Source organism: Castor canadensis, chromosome X, assembly GCF_047511655.1.
Source record: "Castor canadensis chromosome X, mCasCan1.hap1v2, whole genome shotgun sequence".
Taxonomy (NCBI): Eukaryota; Metazoa; Chordata; class Mammalia; order Rodentia; family Castoridae; genus Castor; species Castor canadensis.
This window is the reverse complement of record NC_133405.1, coordinates 93,518,841-93,543,822: the sequence shown is the minus strand read 5'-3', so window position 1 is coordinate 93,543,822 and position 24,982 is coordinate 93,518,841. Positions and strand designations below refer to the sequence as shown.

Here is a 24,982-nt window from a genome sequence, read left to right as displayed (position 1 = left end):
TAGCTATTGATGATGTCTAGAAGCTTCTGAGTAGAGTTTTTTGGGTCTTTAAGGTATAGGATCATGTCGTCTGCAAATAGGGATATTTTGACAGTTTCTTTTCCTATTTGTTCAGATGCTGTTTCTATCTGAAAGTGCCTGACTCTTCACATTTCAGGGTGAAAATTTTCTGTATGACCTCAGCACTCTGATGAGTCCATAAAAAGTCATTGATTTTCAGTTCAACCAAATTTTCCTTGTTGTAAAGAAGAAAGCAACAACTTTCTTCTTCATACCCATTAAATCATGCCCATTAAATTGCAAGATCTTGGAAATGAAACAAAGTCCCTTGTTTTATTTATAAACCTACAGATCAGAAATTTTTAATATTGTTTCTCAAGTCAATGTTGACTTAATTTTCCCCACGTTTACCCTTTTTACATGCTTTCTATTCCTTACCCCTTCGCCTTTCCTTCTGGGACTACTTTTCTTATGCCTTCTTAATGAATATTTGTTGGCAATAAATTCTGTCAGAGTTATCTGAAGATATGCTTATTTGCATTCTCATTCTTGAGAATGTTTTTTTCTAAGTATATGATTCTGGGTTAATAGTTATTTTCTCATAGAACTTTAATATTATTCCACTATCTCTGGTTTTCATTATTGCTATTGAAACATCAACTGTGAATCTAAGTATTACTTTTATTAATCTCCTTTCTCTGATTGCTTTTAAGACCCGTTTAACTTAGTGTTACACAATTTAATTATTATTTTCATTTTTTTTAAGTTGGACTTCCCTGAGGACTAATATATTTCATCAATTCTGAAAAATTCTCTCACAAATAATTTATTCAGATATTGCCTCTCCTACATTCCTTCACCTTCTGGAAGTGCAGTTAGACACATGGCAGACTTTATAATTCTAGTCAAGTCTTTTAATCTTTATTTAATATTTGTATATCTTTTTATTCTTATGGTACATTTTATGTAATGTCTTCAGATTTATCTTCCACTTCACTAATTATCTGTTCACCTCTATTGTTGCTGTTTAACCCATATATAGAGGTTTAGTTTCAATATTTTTAACTTTAATTTCTAGAATTTTTTTTAATCTTTAAACTCATTGTTTAATACAATCAATAATAATCTGACAAAGAAAATCATACATATTAAATTGCAGACAATACCAGGTTGTAGACAGGTGGAGTGCTGCAGATATTTCAACAATAATAACAAAAAAGTTGCAATTAAATTCAATTCTATAAAATGGAAATATGTTTAAAAGGTGATATTTAAAATTCATATCAAAGCTCTCTAAAAGAAGAGGGAAATCAATGAGGGGAACCAGTATCTACATAAACTATGCTGCATAAGCAGCAGTGTGTATAAAACTCATAATCAATATGAATATATGTTTTTCCTTTCATTTATTTATTGAATGTAGATAGTTGGGAGTAAGATCACATAAATTGGGTTGAAGCTTGCTTCTTAGACACAGATATATAATTTTTTAAATTCTTTTTAACTCGTGTTTTTTTTTGTCAGTTTCATGTTTCTTTGGCATACTTTTGTCACCGACACTGATTTTTTTCTTTTTTAGTGCTAGGAACTGAACCCAGGGCCTCACAAATGCTAGGTAGTCACCATACCACTGGGCTACACCTCCAACCCCTTTTTTCATTTCTTCGAAAGAAACACACACACACATACTACACATAGAGTATCACATATACTTATGTTACATTATACAACAGGTAATTCCAATTACAGTTTTTACAATTCTGATTCTTCAGTTTGCTGTTCCTATATATTCTTCTTCATAGGTTTTTCCTCTAAGTGTATTTGTATATGTGTATGTGCCCCAAACTCACATGAATGCAGTATTGGGTTAGGAAGTCTCTGCAGTTACTCTTTTTGGGATTACTCTTTTGTTTCCTTCTTCAAAGCCAAGGTTGAGACAGTCTTTCTCAGTTGTATGCTTCTTCTTTGCCTGCTGATTGTCACCTTTGTTAGACTTCACTTTAGACAGGATTATAGACCCAACTTTCCATTTTGAGCCCACAGGATTTTATTTACTCTTTTTTGCACATGGTGTCTCTTATATCTAAGTTAGAAATTTATCAGTCTTTTAACAGTGACCCACAGAAGAAACATTCACTTTGCCACTCAGTAAGCACACACACACACACACACACACACGCACACACACACACGTTTAAGTTAAACAAAAAAACTTTTCCACGTTTAAATTAAACAAAAAAAAAACTTTTCTGTGATCCACTGAATTTGTAGCTATTGTATAAAAATTCCCCCTAAAACTTAGTGGCTTAAATCATCAAGCACCTATTCTCTCACAGCTTCTGTGAGTTGGAGGTCAGTGCACAGCTTAGAGGGTCCTATGGCTCAGAATCTCTTATAAGGATATACAGGTATTAGAAGGGGCTACAGTTACCTCAAGACTCTACAGAGAGATCCACTTCCAAGCTCATTCACTTGCTTGTTGACAAGATTTAGTTCCCTACAGCATGTTGGAAAGAGGTCCTCAGTTCCTCACTAACTGTTGGCCAGAGACCATCCTCAGCTCTTTGCCATATGGACCTCTCCAATAGGAAGTGCCTGATGTGACAGCTGGTTTCCAACAGAGTGAACCAGGGAGAAAGCAAGAGAACACCAACAAGATAGAGGCCAGGGTCACAATCCACTCACAACTTAAGGGATTACAGGAGAACTACCATGGACATTACAACATGTCCCTAGTGACCTAGGAACATCTCATGAGGTCTCACTTCCCAGCAGCATTTTAGAAAACAGTCTGGTACTTACTTTTAAAACATTGTATACTTTTGACATATGATCCAGCATTTTCATTCACAGACTTAAGAATTCATTTAAGTTCTTAGGAAGTACATTGAAAATTTCAGTTTGCACAAAAATGTTTACAGCATCTTATTTAAAAACTAGAAATAACCAAGTTGTCCTTCTATTGATGAATGAAAAAACAAACTTCACTACAACCATAAATTAGAATACTGTTCAGCAAGTAAGAGAACTGTTGATTCACACAACAATTAGAATGAATTTCAAATGCATTACAAACTAAAATCAATCAGTGCATTATGCCAAGAGAAGAAAACCAGTTCCAAAAGCTAACATATGTATAATTCTATTTACATGATATCCTGGAAAAAGCAAAAATATAGGAATAGAGAACAAATCAGTATTTGTCAGGATTTGAGGGAGGTCAGTAGCCATACAAAATAATTTTTAGGGTGATAGAGTTGTTCTGTATGATACTGTGGAAGTGGATATTTGACTTTATATATTTGTCAAAACCTACAGGGATAAATTTTATTATATTTAAGTTTTTAAAAAATCAACTAAAATTTCTGGGTAGCCCAGTACTGAATGCAGTTTGTGACAAGTGGATATAACTGTATTACAAGTGTATAGTTTAACATCACTATAGGCTAGGAATGCATCTCAGTGATAGAGAGCTTCACTTTCATGCACAAAGCCTTGGGTTCTATCCCCAGCCCACCAAAAATGTAGTTATAGTTACCAAATGGGTTATAGATAGAAATAAATAACTAGGGAAAATAGTGGTTTAACTTGTTCTGAAAGTAACTGCATGGACACTGTACTCTAGCTGGCAAATTTCTCACAGGAATTTGTATGCTGGATATTGGAAATATCATTTTGAGATTATTAATCTTGTTTAAATGCTATGGATAAGGTTGACATTTCTGTTTTAGCCTTCTGTATATTATGGTCCAACATCAAGTCCAATTTTCAAAGCTTTTGCAGTAGTAGTATTTAGGTCTGTTCTGTGTGGGCACCACCTAGTGGTCAGTCTGGGGCTTGACTGTGGGTGTGCTTGCTAGTTGAGTTTCCAAATCTTTTTTTTTTTTTTTTTAAGAGGTACTGGTGTTTGAACTTAGGGCTTAACCTCCCCTCCCCCAGCTGCTGGATAGGTGTTCTACCACTTGAAACATGCCTCCAGCCCTTTTTTCTTTGCCTGTTTTGGAGATAGGGTCTCAACTTTTTGCCCAGGCCAGCTGGACTGCCATCTTCCTATTTTATGCTTCCTGCCATAACTAGGATGACAGGTGTGTGCCACCACACCCAGTTTTTGTTTTCCACTGAGATGAGTGTCTCACAGATGTTTTTGCCTGGGCTTGCGTGGAACCACCACCTTCTGATCTTAGCCTTCTTTATAGCTTGGGATGACAGGCACCAACCACCACGCCCAGCTATTGGCAATTTCCAAATCTTTGATATGCTAAGTTAGGATCACAGCACTGACAGGTCATAAGTAAACTTTTTCCTCTTGTATGTCTTAATACTTTCCAGTTCCCTAGGCTCCCATTTCCTGTCTTCTGTTCAGAAACTACCCAGTATCATGATTGTACCACTTCCAGAAACAAGTTGCAGGAAGAGAAAGAACAGATAACCTGTCATCCCAGAAGTCTGAGGCAGGAGGATTGAGAGTTCCAGGCCAGCCTGGGTTACATAATAGCAAGACTATGTCTCAAAAACACTAGCAACCTCCCTCCAAAACCCTACCATCTTGCAAACCATTTTCTATTTACCATATTTGCTCTTTCCTATTCATTCTATCTGTTTTGTTTCTTTTTTCCTCTCTTTTTCTATCTTTTCTCATTGTATTTGATCATTTAAAATTTTTAACTGATACATAAAATATACATATTTATGTAATAGGACAATAAATAAACAATAAACAAGGCATAGAAGGGTAAGTATCACATGATTTTACTCATATGCAGAATGTAAAAAACTTGAATTTATATAGTTTCAGAATAGAATGGTGGTTATCAGAGGCTGGAAAGAGTAGGGGAGGGATAGGGTAAAGTTAATTAATGGGTACTAAATTCTAATTAAGTAGGAACAAGAAGTTCTGGTGTACTCTTCTGTAGAGTGACTACAGATAATGAACCACATATGTTTGTTTATTTACTTATGTATTTATTTATGTATGCTAAGGATGGACTTCAGGGTCTTGTGCATGCTAGGCAAGTGCATACCACTGAGCTACATCCTTAGGGTTATATTCTTTTTTCAGCATGTACTGGTGTTTGATCTCAGAACCTTGTGTTTGGTAGATAGGTGCTCTGGCACTTGAGCCATGCCTCCAGTCCTTTTTTGCTTTGGTTATTTCTGAGATAGGGTCTCACATTTATGGCCAGGCCAGCCTGGATTGCTGTCCTCCTCTTTACACTTCCCCCATAGCTGGGATGATAGGCATGTGCCACCACACCCAACTTTTTATTGGTTGAGATGTGGTCTTGTGGACTTTATGGCTAAGCCATCCTCAACCATAGTCCTTCCCATCTCTGCCTCCCAAGTTGCTAGGACTGCAGGTGTGAGCCACTGTGCCTGTCCTACTACATTTTTTTTTAAAAGCTATCAGAGACCAGGCATGGTTGCACATGTCTCTAACCCCAGCTACTAGGGAGGGAGAGTCAGGACAATCACAGTTGAATCCAGCCTGGGAAAAATTTAGCAAGACCTTATCTCAAAAACAATCCGTGGATGACAGCAAGGTGGTGATGGAATGTTATCACCTGGCATTCTTTCTCATGGTCATACCTTATTGAACAATTATTTACACAGCAATTCCCTGCAGAATTGCTATGAAAGTTAATGTGGGCAGCAAAATAGTTCTTATTCCTTCACCATCTCCTGAGAGCGCCAGTAATGGTGGTAATTTATGGCAAAGCTGATCCACAGAGATCTGTGGACACAGAAGTGGCAGGGCATGCATAGACTCTTAACATGGCAGAGAAATTGGTAAGAGAATGGCAGGCAGTAGACCCACTTAAATACAAACTCCAGCCTAGACAAAAAGACAGACCCTTCAGGCCAGGCAGGGCACTGCTCCAGCCACAACTCCATCTAAGAAATAGCAGTAGTGTGCTCCTTAGCATTGTGGCAGGAAACAGCATGACATCTTCCAACCCAGGAAAGGACTGTACAAGTACAGACTATAACAGTGTGAGTTGGCAGGAACTTGGGAGAGGAAGAAGCTACAAGTTTATTGGGAACTGTGTGGAATTAAGGAGTTGAGGGCCCACACCCCAGCAGCCTTCACTGAAGACTGTATTCAGATCTCCAAATCCTGCCCCTCCCACCCCCCATGCTGGAAAAGGAGCACAATGGACACCATTTCAGAGTCAAACTTCCGACTGGACTGCCATCTACTGGTTTGAAAGACTTGGATTTGGGGGAGAAAAGCCTCTTGGGAGAGCAATAGGAAATTCTGATATTTTTTGTTAGTTTTTACCACTGTTTTGATTTTTATTTGTTTATTTTGATTTTTTGTACATATGATTGGGTAATTTTGTACTCTTTCACTTTCTTTTTGAGTTTTCCTCCTTCCTTTTCTCTGCAGTCACCATATGTGAGCCATAATACCCACCCTTCAGTATTCAATCCTAAACCATATCTTCTCCTTCCCATTCCCATCACCCTTCTCCAGTCATACTTTCTTCCTGTCTATAACTAGAATTGCTTCCTTTCCTTGCCTGTATTTTCTTTTATCTCTATCTCCCCACCCACAATCCTTTTTTACCTGTACTTTTAAGTAGGCAATTAGATTGCCAAATCATCTTTTGAGGTTTTTATGTTTACTTAATTTCCTCCATTTCTCTTCCTCTTCTGTTCCTCAACACAATATTGACAAGATCTCTTCTACTTATCTCACCCCACTTTCTCCTTGACCCATTCTATTAAGCTTAACAGACACCCCTTTCTGCTTTAGAAGACCATACACATTCTATTAGTCTATGAGTTATCCCCCTGTCTCCTTTTTAATACCACTCTTATTACCTAAGGTCTTCCTAGATCATGAACATTCATCTATGCTCCTATATTCCTCTACAGATACTGGAGCTATAGCTGTGATTGGTTAGGTGTTCTTATATATCTCATTCAGGATGAGATACATGCAACCACTAGGAAAATAAGTATGGAGTTTCATCAAAAAAAAGAAAACAACTAAAAACATACCTTCCTTATGACCCCACCATACCACTCTTGGGTATATATCCAAGGGAGTGTAAATCAACATAGAGATACCTGCACTTCTCATGTTTATTGTAACACTATTCACAATAGCCACATGTGGAATCAGCCTAGGTGCCAATCAGTAGATGATTGGGTAAAGAAAATGTGGTATATATACACATGAAGAATTACTCAGAGATAAAGAAGAATGAAATTATGCTGTTTACAGAAAAATGGATAGAACTGGAGATCGTCATATTGAGTGAAATAAGCCAAGTTCAAAAAGCCAAATATTGCATGTTTTTGCTCATATATGGAATCTAGGTCTAAAATGATAAAAATAACAGTAATATTGGGCTTCAAGAGCAAAAAGGACACTGTTGGAGGGATGTTCAGTGGAAGGGGAAATGGAGAGAATATGGTGAGGGGGAGTGAAGAGGATCAAAGTATGTACTTATATATTTATGGAGATAGCATGAAGAAACCCACCAAATGTTTTTTTAAAAGGGAGGGAGAAGAGTTAAGGGAATATAATAGAGGTGCAAACTTGGTCAAAATACACTGTATGCAATATGGAATTTTCACATGAAACCCTCTTGTACTATTAATGAATCTTAAAAACAAAACAAAAACCAAGCCAGGCATGGTGGTACATACCTGTAGTTCCAGTTCCAGCTACTCAGGAGGTAGAGGTGGGAGTGTGGCAGTTCAAGGCCAGCCAAAGAAAGTTAGCCCAAGACCCTGTCTATAAAAGAAACTAAAAGCAAAGGAGTAGGGGTATGGCTCAAGTGGTATAGAGCTTGCCTAGTAAGCATGAGGCTCCTGAGTCTAATTCCTTGTACCAAAAATTAAACTAGAAATATTTTGAATTTTTGATCATTTTGATGATCCCATTTTCTCTCTTGTTTTATCATATATGTATGTTTTTTTACTTTTTTATTGGCTCCACTAGAGTATAGAGTGTACCTGTTTAGATAATTTGGGTTTACTTTTATATAAAAAAGTAGAGTGGTACAAGTATCTTATAGCATAATATTCCCTCCTTCATCCCATTCCTGATGTTATTATTGTATTCTATTTCATTTTTATATATGTTATAAGCACACAATACATTAATACTATTATTTCTTTAAATAGTTATATTTTAGAACAATTAAGGAGATGAAAAAAAGCTACATTTTGCCTTCACTCAATCTTTTTCCAGTACTCTTTTTTTTTAATTATAGACCCATTTTTCTAATCCGTATCATATCTCTTCTGCCTAAAGAATCTCCTTTAACATTTCTTGTCAGGTATGCTGGTGGTTTAATTTTCTCAGTTTTAATTAGTCTGAAAAAGTCTTTTACCATTTTTTTTTTTTTGCAGCACTGGGGTTTGAACTCAGGGCCTACACCTTGAGCCACTCCACCAGCCCTTTTTTGTGATGGGTTTTGTTGAGATAGAGTCTCGCGAACTCTTTGCCCAGGGTGGCTTTGAATCATGATCCCCCGATCTCTGCCTCCTCAGTAGCTAGGATTACAGGTGTGAGCCACCAGCACCCTCCTTCATTTTTTGAAGGATTTTTTTAGCTGAATTTGCAATTCTATATTGTTTTTTTTCCTTTCAACACTTTAAAGGTTTAACAGTCTTTTTGGTTATATGGTTTCTGACAAGAAATCTAGCATAATTCTTCTCTATTTCTCTCTAGGTAAGGTGTTCCCCACCTACCCTCTCCTTCCTGACTGCCTTCAAGATTTTATTTTTGTTCTGATTTTCTGCAATTTGAATCTTATATGTCTCAGTGTGGTTCTTGGTATATACTGTGGTAGTATTCTCTGAGCTTCTTATATTTATGGTTTGGTGTCAGTAATTTTGCAAAACTTTGGCCATTGCATCTTCAAATATTTATCTGCCCCATTCTTTCTTCCTATCTATATTCCAAATACACATACATTATACTCCTTGATACTGTCCCACAGTTCTTGGGTGTTTTATATTGTTTCTTCATTTTTTAACTTTTTTCCTCTTTGTTTTCTCTTGCACTTTCATGTGATTCTATTACATTTTCCATCATCCTGATGAAAGTAACTACTTCATCTTACATGATTACATTTTTCCAATAGAACCTTTAACACATTAATTATAGCTAGTTTAAATTCTCCGATAATTCCAACATGTGTCAAAGCTGAGTCTGGTCTGATGATTGCTTTGTCTCTTCAGACTTGTTTTGTCTGGCCTTTTCTGCTGCTCCTTGGAGATAGTCTATCTCTTGCATCTCTTTTAGATATATTCCACTACTATTTTTAATGATCCTTTTAGCCTGGTAGTGAAGAGTGAGGGACTGTGGCATTCTGTGTTATTCTAATTCTCAGTCTTAGGCTGGCTTACCGTAAGTGTTAAAGGTGTCACCTTCACAAATACTCCTGTCCCCCTCCTTCAAATGTAATGGTGAGCCTAGCACATTTTCCTGTCCTTCCTGGGCTGGAACATTTTTTCCATTTTTCTTCACCAGAAGTAGTGCGTTTCCACCAGTGCTCTTAGCTTCTATTGCCCTTCCTTCTGCAGATTAAGGGTTTCTTCCCCTCAGGAGAAAGAGAGTAGATTGATCTGAACAGAATTTTAGTGGTTATGTGCACTGAGTTTTAGTGTTGGCTATTCCACTGCCAACTGCAGTGAGTTTCTACCAGTTCTATCAAGCTAGGTTTTGTTGCCCTTCCCCTGAATACTAAGGCTTTTTCCATAGAAAATATAGAGAAAATTGACCAGAATGTTAGCAGTGGCTATTATTCTGTTTCCCTCTCCAAGCCAGAACTATATGATATCTTTCTCAGGATTCCTTAGCCTTCACTGTGACCACCTGGTTGAATTCCTGAAAGAGTATTGCAAGAAGATGTAAAACTACCTGTGTCTGCAGCCCTTATGAGCTTCACATTCTCACACTAGCCCACAACCTGCCTTTAGCAATTCTTTAATAATTTTTAGGGTTGGCATCTTAGTTCACAACTATAATCCCAGCTATTTGGGAGACAGAGATGGGGAGGATCTTGGTTTGAAGTTAACCCAAGCAAAAAGTTAGTGACACCCATCTCAACAAATAAGCCAGAAGTGGTAGTACATGCCTGTAATCCCAGATGTGCAGGAGCACAGGTAGGAGGATCACCATTTGAGGCCAGCTCAAGAAAGAAACAGGTGACCCTATCTGAAAAATAACTAAAGAAGAAAGGGCTGGGTCACAGCTCAAGTGGTAAACTACCTGCTAGCAAACACAAGGCCCTAAATTCAAACCCCACAAAATAATTTTTATCTGTATCTTCTTAATAAGTTTATATGTTGTTCAACAGTATCTACACCAGTAAACAAGTGTCTGGATCCTCTTGCAGACGTCTGTTTCTACAGGTTTGGGGTTAGCTATTTGCATTGCAACCCTAGTTTTCTGATGAGTTCAAGAAAAATCGTAATGTGCATTTTTTAGCTTTTTTTCTTGTAATGGTGAGAGAGAGAGAGAGATGCCTTCTCCAGCTCTACATCTCTGAGCTGATGCCAGAAAATCATATAAATCTGGGAATAAGCTCTTAAGGCTCTGTTTGTTTTCCAGCATCTGTACCCCAGTTTACCAATTCCCCCACGATGGTGATTATGGTGGGTTTACCAGCTCGAGGCAAGACCTATATCTCCACAAAGCTCACAAGATATCTCAACTGGATAGGAACACCAACTAAAGGTATGTCTCTGAAACCCTTTGTTCTAAATCCCCAGTACAGGACACTAGCCGAAAACTGTTAAGATAGGATGCCAAAACCAAAAAATGCCTCATAAATGTTATTACTAAGAATAGAACTACTACTACCACTATCTCTTACTACTTCTACTGTAAATTTTGTAATATTCTCTCTCTCTCTCTCTCTCTCTCTCTCTCTCTCTCGCTCTCTCTGTGTGTGTGTGTGTGTGTGTGTGTGTGTGTGTGTGTCTGTGTGTGTGTGTGTGTGTGTGTGTCTCTCTCTCTTTCTCTCTTTCTCTCCTGGATTTGAACACACTCTGCCACTAAGCTACACTCCAGTCCCAAAATCTTCTCTTCTTTTTTTCACAATTTCTCTTTACTATTCATCGAGTTTCTCTTTACCTATTTCACCTGTGAAGAGTTTCCCAATGGTTTTCTATGTACCAAAACCCAGGCCTAGTATCAGGAATGACAAAAATGGATGAGATTCATATCCTGTTCTTAAAGAGTTCTCATACTGAATGAGATACATCAGAATACATCACATCACCTAGGAATCCTCAGGTAGGGTGCTGAGGGGTCCCACAGAGAGGATTGCTAAGTGGAAGGCAGCAAAGCTTCCCTGAAGAGCTGGGTCCTGTGGGAGGAGACAGCCATTTGCAGAAGGGAAGGTGAGAAGGACCCCCTCTTATGGAGGACTGCAAGCTCTGAGGAACCTCTGCTGAGTGGAGGGGCACATGACACAGTGGCAGATGGGTCTCTTCCCTAATCCCTCTTTCTCTTGTCTGCTCCACTCCATTTAGTTTTCACAGTGGCCTCTAGAGTCATATTTCAAACCCAAACACTGACATGCCTCTAAGTGTCCTCTTGACCTGTAGGTTTAAACACAAGCTTCTTAGCTTGTCAGTCAAGGCCCTCCACAATTGATCCTTTCCAGGTTCTCAAACCACAGTGGATGACCTACCATCTCTCAGACATGCTCTGCTTTCTACCAGTGCTATACCTTTGCTCAAGCTGTTCATCTTCCTAGAATACTCTTGTTCTCCACCTTTACCCTCATACCCACTTACCCTGAAAGGCCTGGTTCAAATGCTACTTTCTCTAAGAAACCTGAGATCACCCCAAATCATATTTGTCTTCTTCCTCCTCACTCTTTTGCATGGCTGCATATTGTCTGTCAGAGCACTTAGCAAATTGTGTGGGAGTTCTCTGTTTGCTGGTGTACTCACTGTCCTACCTGCTAGATTGTGAGCACCTTAGTCTCCATCACAAAGATGTGGTTATTCTCTGGGACCCAAAATTTGTATCCTACTTCACAGAGTAGGGCTCAAAAAGTATTTGTTGGATGAATAAATGAAACATTATCTCTTTGATTGCTTATCCTCTTCCTTCTTTCCTTACCTCCTCTCTGGTTTTTCATTATTGCAAGTGGGAGGCTATGCCTTAGAGATTTAGATTTAGATTCTCCCTCATTATATAGAAAAGAGAAACAGAGGCCAGTCTGTTTGTTACCAGCTCAGTTACTGCTTGACCCTTAGTGATTGATTTTACTTCCTGGATCTGAGTTTCTTCATCTGTCCAATGAAGTAAGGCATTTAAAGGATTGGAGTTCATGATAAAGTAGAATTGTTTGGAGCCAAACAGATCTGGGTGTGAATCCTATATCACCAGTTATTAACTGTTAAAGTTATTTCCTATCTCTGAACTTCACTTTCCTTATTTGTAAAGAAGAAGTGGTGGTTTCTACCTTGCAGGATTGTTGTGAGTTAAAAATGAGATTGTAACCATAATTTGAAGCTTTCTAAATAAGCATATTTTATAGCTATAAATTTTACCTTTTTCAACTTCTGAGGTTCCTCCCAGAAAGGACATTTTCTGGGTTCTTCTCAACCTCTTCACTAGGGCTCCCTGCTTTCAGTGTTTAATTTAGGCCAGTATCGACGAGAAGCAGTGAGCTACAAGAACTACGAATTCTTTCTCCCAGACAACATGGAGGCCCTACTTATCAGGAAGTAAGTACCCAACATTTTAGAGACTTGTTGCTGCCCCTTGGTTGAGGGAGTCCTTTCTTCAGATATTGGGGGAGTGGAGCAGAATAACCTGGGCCAGAGAAGAGGCCTTCTAAACTCTCAAAGGCTAATAGAAGATCCCTTCCATCATCTTTCCCAAAGCCAGCTGCTTCTGGTCATAATCATCCCCTGCTCAAAAATCTTTTATAGTATCCAACTTCTAATAGAAACTTCTTAGCCTAGCATTAAAAAATATTGGCATGTAATAGTTGTATGGGGATACATTGTGATATTTACATATGTGCTTATAACATATCCTAGATTTACCCCCTCCATTGTTCTCCCTTTTCCCCCTTCCCCCCTTCTTAGAACAATTTCAACAGATTTCATTCTTCTATTTTCATATATGATTACAAAATACATCTACCATGTTCACTCTCATTCACCATTCCTTATGCCCACCCCCTTCCCACTGGTACTCACTCCCAGAAAAGACATATTTTACCCTCCTGCCCTTCAGTTTTTTAAGTGTACATTGATAGTTCAAGGGGGTTTCACCTTGATACATCAGTTAGCCTAGTACTTGAGATGAAAGTCTGTTGGCCTACTGTAGCCTTTTCAGTCTCATCACTTCATCCTCAAAGCGCTTCAGAATGGAACCCGAGTCTCATTTATTGATCCATGTCCTCATCATAGAACTCAGTAGTGAGTAATCATTAAGGAGATTTTTTGCTGAAAGTGTTAATACATTGCCACTGTTATACTAGTGCTTACAGTATTACCCATGCCAGGAATGCCTTTAACTTCAAACACTACCTGGGTTCATAAACCAGTTCAGCTTAAGCTCCATTAACTCAAGGGTTGAAGTCCTTAAAATTAGGAATGCTATCATTACTCAAATTTTTCTGGGCATGTCATTTTATACCTGCCCCTAAGCTGTACATATAGAGCCAATTTCAACTGTGTGACCCTCTGTGCTTGGCATCATGCCTAGAATATAGGACATCATGTGTAGATGCTCAACAGATGAATAATTTAGTGCAAGACATATGAGAGATAGTACAGAAGGTAATGCAGAAAAAGAGAGAGGAACCCATCCTGGGAGTAGGGGTTGTGTATTTCTCTGTCTTTTTCAGGCAGTGTGCCATGGCAGCTCTGAAGGATGTCCATAATTACCTCAGCCATGAGGAAGGTCACGTTGCGGTAAAGAGATATCCAGTTTCATCCCTCCCCTTGGGTATTTTCTGGGACAGAGAATAGATAATATGTACTGATCATTTAGTTATGCTACACCTTGTTCTAAGTACTTTGCTTATACTAATAATTTAATTTCTTGCTCTCTCCAGATGAGTATTGTTATTATGCCCAATTTTAGAGCCCAGAAGAGCTTATAGAGGGATAAAGTAATTTCACAAGGTTTCACAATGTGTACATGGCAGGACCAGAACTGGAATCCAGATTGTGTAACTTCAGAATCCGCAGTCTTAACTATTTTACTACTTAGTTCCCCTCAAGAATTCAACAGAACTATACTGGAATTTAAGACTGTAGTACAAACATTTTTGAGTTCTAGAAATTTACCTATACACCTAGGTAATTTAGTCTCATACATAGACCTTTGGGATAGGATTTGAAAATTCTAAAAAGGAAAGAGAACCTCAAATATGCAAATGCTCCTACCTAAGGTGCTAATGATAGAGAGGTGTTTCCTGTTCTTGAGGATTTCTAAGGTGATAAGGAAGAGAGCAGTTCTAACTCTGCTCTGTCAGCAGCTCAGTGACTTTTGTCAAATCATATCCTTCTAGGTCTCAGTTACTTCACCTGTAGAATGTCCCTAATAAAAACCTGCAACTTTTCTCTTGCTTTATTATACTTACAGGGTCTAGTACATTTCTGAGTAAACAGTAAGGGCTCAATGAGTGCTTTTGAAATTGACATGAGCCATTTCCAAATCCTTCCTTTCCCTCAAGACATTCATCAAGTTCTAAACCCTTGTGGCAATCATACACTCAGCAAAAATACAGACAAAGTAGTTTTCTATCAACACTATGTTCAGAGTAAGCCAATCTCATTACCTCTCTCTAGGTATTTGATGCTACCAACACTACCAGAGAACGACGGTCACTTATTCTGCAGTTTGCTAAGGAACATGGTTATAAGGTATAGTAACACTCCCACTCTTGTCTACAGCCTACTTATTCAGCACAAACCACAAACATGGTACTTATAACAGCCAAATTAGATTCCATAGGCTCAACATCTTATTTTGGTTGACTAGCTCGTCAGGATATAGTCAGAAGCAGCAAAACAGACTGGAGGTGTGGCTCAAGCAGTAGAGTGCCTGCTTTGCAAGCAAGAAGCCCTGAGTTCAAATCCCAGTCCACCAAAAAGAGAAAAGAAAAATATCCAGAAGCAGCAAAACAACAGGGATAAAGAAGTGCCACATTGGGCAGTGGAAGATGATTGCTGAAAAGCTGAGGGTGGGAGATGATGATGAAGGAGTAGAAAGAGTCACTGTGAAAAACATAAAAGAATTAAAAACCAGTAAAAATGCAAAACAACAATCTAGGGCCATTTGATTTAGAGCTAGAGAGCCTCAGGAAACTCAGAAGCCTGAAAGCACAATTGTATGAAAACATTATGTTGTCAGAGATGCTCCTGAGGATGACTCAGACCCACTGAAAAAGGTTAAAGCTTTGTTTGACTCCTACCAAATATAATTCCCTGTGGCAATCTCTCTGTTGTTTCTCTTATAGGTCTTTTTCATTGAGTCCATTTGTAATGACCCTGACATAATTGCAGAAAACATCAAGGTAAAGGAGCACCAATGATTTTTCCTCCTTACTCTGTTTTAGGTTCGGATCATTCCTAAAAAGACCTCCCTGAACTTCTCCTCTCACTTGAATAGGAAGCATTCTTTGACCATCCTGGTCCACAATGAATCTATGAAATCAGATGAAGGCAGCATATAAAAAGCCCTTAGAATGCAGCAAGCACCAATTTAACTCAGTTTTTCACAACAAACTTGCATGTTAGGAATCATTTCCATGTCAGAGAGAGAAAACTGAGGCTCTAGGAGAAGTGAGTTGTTAAAGATACAGCCAAAAGCTGGGCGCCATTGTCTTGTGCTTGTAATCCTAGCTTCTCAGAAGGTAGAGATCAGGAGGATCACAGTTTGAAGCCAACCCAGGCAAATAGTTCACAAGACCCTATCTTGAAAAAAGCATTACAAAAAAAGGGCTGGTGGAGTGGCTCAAGGTGTAGGCCCTGAGTTCAAAACCCCAATACTGCCAAAAAAAGGATAAAATCAGAAAAAGATAAAGGTGGATTGTATCTCAGGCATGGCTGTCTTCCTGAAAGCCTGTGTTCTTTATTTTGCCCCGCAGTTTATATCAGAACTGTTACTACCCTTAGATTCTTAACATGTGTTCTAGAACTAGATCACTCCTCACTTTTTCATTGTTCCCTACTTCATCAAATTACGAACTCAAGAACAGAAAAGACTTTGAAGGTCATCTCCTTCAACCCTCCATCAAATAATTGAAATCACAGCTAACTGTTTGTCTAGAGTTTCTTTTCATACCTGAAATGACAAAAGGCTCATTGCCTTCAACAAATGCTATCCAGTCAAGCTGAAATCTGCCTCCCTATAACTTCCACACATTGCTCCTAGTTTTACCTTTTGAGACATAGAGTATGTCCAACTCCTCTCTTCCCTTTTCACTACCCATCTATCCATCCATTTATTCATTGAACAGGAATTGATTGTACACCTTTGCTTGGCCATTCTGGGTATTAAAGATATAAAAATTGTTAAGGAGAGTCAGAATCTAGTGAGGAAGGCTGAGAAGTATATAGAACTCTGAGATCAGAGGTGAGGTGAAAGAATGAGGGAGGCTGTGGGAGTACAGTGGTGAGGGCCTAACCTTGCATGTGGGAGTATGCCATGGAAGGCTTCTCAATTGAGATAATAGTTGACCTGCATGTTATGTGCCGGTGTGAAATGTTGCAGGTCAGTGTCAAGGGTTCTTGCCTTCACAGGCCAGAGAACTGGCTCGTGAGGCAGCTGATTGACTCGTGAAACAAGGCCGGTATACAAAGTAGGATTTATTAGAGAGAAAGGAAAGGCTACAGCTAGACCAGTGCAGCAGAGCCTGGGAACCAGTGGCTCTCTGCTCAGGTGAAGGCTGGGGCTTTCTATAGATGCTTTAATTCTGGGTTTGGGTAAGAGTTAGGTGGGTTTTTTCCCATCGGCCGTAGATTTGTGTGTGCGGGCTCTCTTCAGTGAGCTGGTCTGTTTGCCCCTTATGGGGGGAAACAACTTTGAGAGCATTCTGTTTATCAGCCCTGTGGCAGACTTAAGAGACCCTGTTTCTCCTCCTCAGCGTGCAGGAATGCAGATTTATAAGTCATTCTCCTGGTGCAGGGCTCATAGTGCTCTCCATGGGGGATGGGATACTCACTCATCTGTCCCTTAGGTTCCCAGACCCAACATGCATCTTGACACATGCTTGGAAATTTTGCAGGTGAAGAATGGGAATAAGGGAGTAGCATATACTAAGTGTGACATCTCCAGGGAACAATAAGTAGCTTAAATTAGCTAAAGCAAAGTGTGTATGGAAATAGATGAGAAGAGGGTGAAGAAGTAAATTGGAGTCTGATCAATAAAAAGCCATGAGCCATCTGCTAAAATAGTTTACACTTTGTCCTAAATGAGGACAAATGAGGAAATGGTGAAGGGCTTTAAACAGAAGAATGCCATAGTCATATGTGTGTGTTAGAAATATCCTTGTGGCTCCTAGTGTGGCAAATATGTCAAAAGCAGCACAGCTATAGATGTAACAATCAGTCACAAAGCTCTAGTGAGCACAGACGAGAGAGAATAGATATTTAGAAGAAAAATTGGAGAGGATTTAGTACCTGCTAAGAGGTGAGAGATGATAAAAACAGGCATCTGAGGTAACCCCAGATTCCGTGTAGGCTCAGGTGACTGGATGGATGAGATGGGATATCTAGGAGGACAAGGTGGATATTGGGGGATTAGAGCTTCCAGCCCTTCAGAAATCCAATGACAAATTGAGGTGCTGGGAAGCTTAGGTGGTGGCCAAGGGTCCTTTGATCTGCTTGGAAAGAAATCAGAGGTGGACTCGAGCAGCAAAGGTCAGAAGTTTTATTTGCAGAGAAGAGAAAGGAAAGGCCGATTGGGGTCATGCAGTGGGACACGGAAACTGGTGGTCTCCTGAATCAGGTTGGAAATTGAGTTTTATAGCTTTTCTTATTGCCAGAGGGTGGAGATTTTGGCACGGACAGATGTCAAAGGAGAGATGTCTCTCTAGCACGAACAGATGTTTCTTGGGAAGGAGAAGGATTCTAGGTGAGAGGAAACAAGCTTGACAAGTAAGATTAAAATGCAAGGCCCAAACACAAGTAAGAGAATAATGGCAACTATATGCCCCAAAAAGGGTAGGAACCATGTCTTCCAGATGATTGGGGGTGCCAGGCACAGTGAAGATGGTATTTTATGCCTAGTGCCCTAGAGAGTCCCTGAGTTCCTTCTGCCTTAAATGTAGGCCCGTTATCACTTTGAAGGCTTTTAGGGAGACTGAAGTGATGGATTATTTTTGTGATTAGCGCTCAGACCACCTCCTAGAACATTCTATACTGCAAGGAAAGGCCTTTACCCAACCAGTGAACGTGTCCACCAATACTAACAGTAGTTTTGATTTTGGTCCCCCTGGCATATGGGTAAAGTAAAATTTCCAGTCTTCCCTGGGGTAGGACCCCTGCCTCTGTGCTCCTGGCACTTGGAACCTTTTATTTTTGGGATTTTCTTTGGCATATTTAAATCCCTGTACAACTTGTAGAGCAGTGTCCCTTAATTTAGTCCCTTCAAAAATTTTGTTGACCAAAACCAAAGTATTGTCTCAACTCAAATGATAAAGTTGGTGGAGGGTATTAAGAATTTTTCACTGGAGTGGCTTGGGGAGTCATAGCTTCCCTTCAGGCGACACCCACCAGCTCTGGTGATCCAACTTGTACCCTTGGTCTCAGGCTTGTTTACTTTCTTCTGATCAATATTGTGGTCTCTCTGGGGAAGGGAGAGTCCCCTCCCAGAGGAAAGGGCCAGCTGTATTTTCCTGCATGGCTGTCCAGTTTAGCTGCCTCGTCAGCCACTTTGTTTCCCTTTGCTATATTATCTTCCCCTGGTGACCTCTACAATGAATCACTGAGACCTGTTTAGTCAACAGAACAGCATCTAGGAGGGCTAGTATGTCATGTCCATGTCTAATGGGAGATCCTGTTGTAGTTAGCATTCCCCTTTCCTTCCAGATGGCTGCATGAGCATGCAGGATCAGGAAAGCATACTTATCTGTGTAAATGTTGATTCTCTATTCTTTTGACAGTTTTAGGGCTTCTGTTAGGGCCACTAATTTTGCCAATTAAGCACTTGAATTAGGAGGAAGAGGACCTGATTTGAGGATGCCAAATTCTGTTACAACTGCAAACCCTGCATGTCTGACACCATTTTTGACAAAGGAGCTGCTGTTGCTGTATAATTCTACATCTGGGTTTTCTAAGGGCTGATCTATCAAGTCAGGTTGGGCAGCACAATTTTCCATAAGCACCTCCCCACACAAGTGTTCAGGATTTCCCCCTGTCTCTGGTAGAAGGGATGTAGGGTTTAGGCTCTGACAGGTCCTTAAAGTTATTTCTGTCCCTCCCAGCAGATGGGCCTGTTATTTAAGTAGACAGCTGTCAGTCAGCCAAAGTCCTTCTTTTGAGTTTAAAATTCCCCTTAGGTTGTATGGGGTGTAAACTGTCAGGGGCCAGTTTAGGACAAGTTTTTGAGCTTCAGGCACTAGAAGGCTAACTGCAGCAACTGCTCAAAGACATCCTGGTCATCCCTTGGCTACCTGATCTATTTTTTTACTTTAGTAGCCCACTGACTGGGGAGTGATGCCCCGGAGCTGAGTCATAAACATATAATTGAAACTTGTCCTATACTGGGAGACCCAGGGCTGGAACTGTCGTAAGGGCCTTTTTATCCCATTTAATAAAAGGCTGAGGATCCTTCTGTGTTTCCTTAAGGATCTAGTATAAGGGCCTGGCTAGGTCTGTATATCCCAGGATCCAAATTCTACAGTATCCTGTCACCTCCCCCAAAAGGCCCTGAATTATTTTAGAGTCTTAGGTAGAGGAAACATCAGGATCAGAGAGATCCTATCTTCTCCTAGAGCCCTCATTTCTTTCTCCAGGACAAGTTACCTAAATATGTAACTTTAGACTGACACAATTGGGCTTTTTCTTTAGAGATTTTGTAACCTATGTCTGCTAGGAAGTTTAGTAAGGATTCAGAGGCTCACAAAATGATGGGTTCAGTTGGTCCACAGAGGAGGAGTCATATACATATTGTGGTAGAGTAGCTTGTGGATATTGCCACTCTGCCAAGTCTTGGGTTACAGCCAACCCAAAGAAATGGGGGCTGTCTCTGGTGGTGAATCCCTGGTGGAGGATAGTCCAGGTGACCTGTCCAGCCTTTTGTATGGGGTCCTCAAAGGCAAAGATAGGTTGACTTTCATAGTGTAAGGGAATGCAAAAGAAGGCATCCTTTAAGTTCAGAACAGAGTAGTAAGTAGTACCAGGGGGTATTTGGGCTAGAGGTGTATAGGGAGTTGGAACTATGGGGTGGAGAGACACTACTGCTTCACTGCTCAGGTGGAGATCTTGGACTAGCCTCCATTTGTTAGGTCCCTTTCTGACCCTGGGAATAGGAGTATTATATGGGCAGGAGCATTCTATTAGCAGTCCCTGTCTCTTTAAGTCTTTGATTATGGGAATTAGTCCCTCCTTGTCTTCCAGTCTTAAAGGACATTGTTTTTGATAGGGAAACTGAGAGGGGTCCTTGAGATGAATTAGGACTGAAACCACCATTCATGCCTGTCCCACGGTATGTCCATCCATCCACATTATGGGGAATACTTGTTTCTCTATCAGGGACAAGCAAAAGTATTCCCCTGGGGGTAAACAGAGCTGCATCTCCAATTTAGATAGAAGGACTCACCCTAGCAGAGGAGTAGGTGTTTCTGGGACAATTAAAAAGGAGTGACAGAAGTAGAAATCTCTCCAGGAGCAGGCTAGAGGCTGAGTGAAATAATGCTCTAGGGGCTGACCTGATATGACCAGAACAGTAATTTTCTTGGAGGACCTGGGTCTGGGAGAAAAAGGAATAGCTGAAATGCTGGCTCAAGTATTGATAAGGAGGCTGACCTTGTGCTTTTCAGTAATAAGTATCACATGGGGCTCCTCTGATTTTATGGTGGTCATAGGAGCCTGGATGGGAGGCCCCATGACCTGTCATTGGGTGAGAGGCTCTGGCCTCTATTCCCTTGGGAACCGAGGACAGTATGCCTTCCAATGATTTCCCTGGAAGATGGGGCAGGGTCCTTTAGGTGGCTTCCTCCAGGAGCACTCCCTCTTAAAAAGGCCTTCCTGTTCACATTGAAAACTTGTCCACAGGTTTGGACTGTGCCCCAGGAGAACCTTTCAGAGTGCTGCGATCAGAGCCTCCTGCCAGTTATCATTTCTCTTTTCCTTTTTCAAGTCTCTTTTTTTCTTTTTCTAACTCCCTATTATAGTATATGGATGTGGCTACATGGACCAATTGGTCTAGATCTCTGCTCCCTTCAGTCACCAGTTTTTGAAGATTTCTACGAATATCTGGGGCTAACAGTGTCAGAAATTTATTTTTTAGGATCATTTCCTCCTCCTGTGATTCCAGCATGTTGGATGCTTTTGTAAAGCATCTTTAAGTCTCTGTAGGAAAGCTACTGGTGTTTCTAAGGGTCCTTGTTGTACAGCCATGACTTGGGAGTAATTAAGGGGTTTTACCCTGACCCTCCTTAGACCCTCAAGAGTGCAGTGGATGAAGTGGTTATAGCTCCATTCATCCTTATCATTCTCAGGGTCCCACTTAGGATCATATCTAGGGACTGCCTGATCTCCTGTGGGAATTGGGAATTGGGATTCCCTTTTAGGTATCCAGTGTCTCTGTCTTCCTCCCCCTCCTCCAAGGACCCAGTCTGAGATAGGACCCATAGGGACACATTTATCTAAATGATAATCATCCCCAGCTGCTGCTGCCTGATCTAGTACTCACTGTTTCTCCAGAGAAGTGACAGTCTGAGATAACAGTATCATTACATCCTTCCATATATATTCTCTGAAAAGAGAGGGAGCATCTGAAGGCATTGTTCTTTTGCTGGTGGTAACAGACAAAAATGGAGAAGTCCATTGCAGTCTCTGTCTCCTTAGGTAGCTCTCAGGTAAAGCACTCTTTTCTCCCCTGAGAGCAAACTACGGAAACCTGCTTTTAAGCAAATCAACCAGATGCCTAAAAAAAAAAACAGTTAAGTGCAAGTTAGACAGTAGCTCTTTTTGATGTACTCAATTGAAATGGAGGCTGCAGAAGGGACATGGTAGCTCCAGAGGACATAGTCTGAGGATTAGGTTTTGAAGAGGGGGATATAGGGATCTCTCCCAGACTCAACTGAAGAAGGAAACCACTGCTGTCTAGGACAAAGGGGGCAGCCACTCATCCTGATCTACTTGGGAAAGAAGAAGAAGAAGCTGAGGATCAAGAGAAAGAGAGTTCCCAGGCTCAGCGCATGAGGGATTATTAGCCATCACTGCTGTCCAGGTCAATCCTGCCAGGGGCAGTACTGGAGCACTGGAAGGGAGGGGTGACCTCCACTCTTGGGCCACAGGAACTGTGAAGAAAGTGTAGATATCTGATTGTCTGTGTGCCACGGTTCTGATACTTAGCCACCATTGGAGCCTCAGGGCAGATCAGGAAGTTGCATCTTCAGCCTTCAGGTCCCACCAGGAAGTTGCCTCAGCCAGAGCACCCTTGCAGTTGGAAGAGACACTTTCCTTCCCACTGGCCATTTTCATACCTTTTCCTTAGTGGGTCAGATCTGCAAGGGAGAGTGTTTAAGGAGGGAGGGAGCCAAAGTTGAGAGGAAAAAGCCCCTCAGTGCACTGAGGCTTTAGCTCTGCCCATATAGCACTGGCAGTCTGGTATAAACACCCAGCCAGCCCCCGATTTCTTGGGTTGCCTGCCTTAACAGCTGTAGAGGGCTCAGAGCTTTTCTCCCTGGTTTCCAAGGAAGAAACCCTCCTTAGCAAGAGAGAAAGAGAAAAAAAAAGACCTGAGAGTTCCACTGTAACTAAGCCATTTGGGGGCCTCTTCTGGAGGACTGACTCCATCAGAGTACCAGACAATCACGGCCACTTCCTAGGCAGTACCCTCCAGTTTGGCGCAACCTGTACTGACCTCATGTGAAAAAGAAGTGCCACTTCGTGGTTGCCAAGATTGAGGCACCAGAAAGCTCTGGTGGTGGCGAGGGTCCATTGGTCTGCTTGGATATAAATAATAGGTGGACTCGAGCAGCAAAGGTCAGAAAAGTTTTATTTGCAGAGAAGAGAAAGGAAAGGCAGCAGGACCCAGAAACCGGTGGTCCCCTGGGTCAGGTTGGAAATCAAGTTTTATAGCTTTTTTTATTAGCAGAGGGCAGAGATTTTGATGTGGATGGATGTCAAAGGAGAGGAGTCTCTCTGGTGAGAACAGATATTTCTTGAGAAGGAGATGTGACTCCCTGGTGCAAACAGATGTTTCTTGGGAAGAAGAAGGGGCATTTTTTCACCCTGGCTAATTGTCATCTTTTGGGAACACATGGACCTTCCACAGTCTGCCCTTCAAGTGTACCATATTCCCCCCAAAATGTCTAAATACATGAAAGCCATTATGACTGTTGCTTCTTCTGCAGCCATTTCTCACTTCACAATTTCTAGTCCTCTTGTAAATGTTCTTAAGCAGTGTGTCTTTTGGTTTTTTTAATATAATATAACCGTCCTTTTTTTGATAACATAGAGATTAGTAATGATGAGTCATACAGCCTAACTTTTCTTCAGTTGACTGATTTCATAAACTCAGACAAGACCCTTTCTCCAAGTCTCAATTTCCACCTTTACGAAGGATGTTGTACTCAATGGTCTCTAGGGGCCATTCTCAAGGACACTGTCATTGTTTCTGGCTGCCAATGTCTCCCTTGGTTCTCTGTCTTTCTCTCTTCTCCCAGCAAGTAAAACTCGGCAGCCCTGATTACATAGACTGTGATCAAGAAAAGGTTTTGGACGACTTTCTAAAAAGAATTGAGTGCTATGAGGTCAACTACCAACCCTTGGATGAGGAATTGGACAGGTAAGAAGAGCCCAGAACCCCAAAGTCAATGTCTGGATCCTTAAACCAGTTTTAATGTCCTACAGGACCTAGAGAAATATCCTCTCTCTCTGGGCCTCAGCTTCTCTATCTGTAACATCAGAATTGTTACTTGGTGATTTCTCTTCATGGACCTCAAAGCTCTAATTTTCCATAAGTAGTAATTCCTTGATATGTGAGGCATTCATGAGATTAACTGAAATAGTGATTTCCTGAGCAATATGAAAACATCAGGACCCTGATCTGTAAGAACAAATGCCTCCCTCCTGTGGGTGTTGCTATTATTATTGCAAAAGTTTTCTTCACATATGAATGACCCTTCAGTTTCCAAACATGTTTGTCTTTATCTCACTGAATGCTCACAGCACCTCCATAAAGAAGTCTGAGATAGGTCTGATGGTTATAACTTTTCAAAAAGAGGAAAATGAGTCTTATTGAGCTGAAACTGCTTTCCCAAGTTCCCACCACAAGTCAGGGATAGAGCTAGAATTCTAACCTTATATTTTGTCTCCTCTCTTAATATTCATGTACATCTTCAATCAGCAAGTATTTGGTCCCTTTGAGTTCTAGTGTATGCAGAGGGTATAAATAGAAGCAAGAGAGATGGGCTCTGTCCTCAGGAAGTTTCCATAGTGCCTTGACATATGGGAAGATCTGTGTAAAATAAGAAATTTTCTGCCATAGTACCAGCTAAAGATAGGAGTGGTGATAACTGGAAGTTCAGGACATATGTGGGTTTAGATGTAAAGTGTTCCCAGTACTGCATGCTCTTCAAAATGGATTGTCATCCACACCCTTTGAGACCCAAGTGTGAAGTATAAAGAGCCCTTAAATGGTCATTACCACTCTAGGATGTTTAAATAGCATCATTTTAGCTTTACCCAACTGAAGTACTGAGAGATTATCATGTTATTGCTCTACTCCTTAGATGGAGAAACTGAGATCCAGACCAAATAAAAGGCTTTCCACACAAGTCAGCAGCAGAGTTTATACTAA

The 24,982-nt window shown here is 40.5% G+C and overlaps 1 protein-coding gene across 8 annotated transcripts in view; it reads left to right on the top strand.

The window, feature by feature from the left end:
• The window catches only part of Pfkfb1 (6-phosphofructo-2-kinase/fructose-2,6-biphosphatase 1), an 80,625-nt gene that overhangs the window by 30,149 nt on the left and 25,494 nt on the right, over window positions 1-24,982 (top strand). For 6 of the 8 annotated variants that reach the window (XR_012444468.1, XM_074063437.1, XM_074063438.1 and 3 more), the window contains 6 exons: window positions 10,577-10,702; window positions 12,618-12,711; window positions 13,845-13,911; window positions 14,794-14,868; window positions 15,465-15,521; window positions 23,847-23,968. Coding sequence is in view for 7 of the 8 variants with exons in the window: in XM_074063437.1 (XP_073919538.1) it covers window positions 10,577-10,702; window positions 12,618-12,711; window positions 13,845-13,911; window positions 14,794-14,868; window positions 15,465-15,521; window positions 23,847-23,968 (541 nt within the window). In the remaining variant the exon portion in view is untranslated. Of the gene's footprint in view, window positions 1-10,576; window positions 10,703-12,601; window positions 12,712-13,844; window positions 13,912-14,793; window positions 14,869-15,464; window positions 15,522-23,846; window positions 23,969-24,982 lie in introns of those variants that run through there. The other 2 variants (XM_074063439.1, XM_074063440.1) reach the window with 2 other exon arrangements.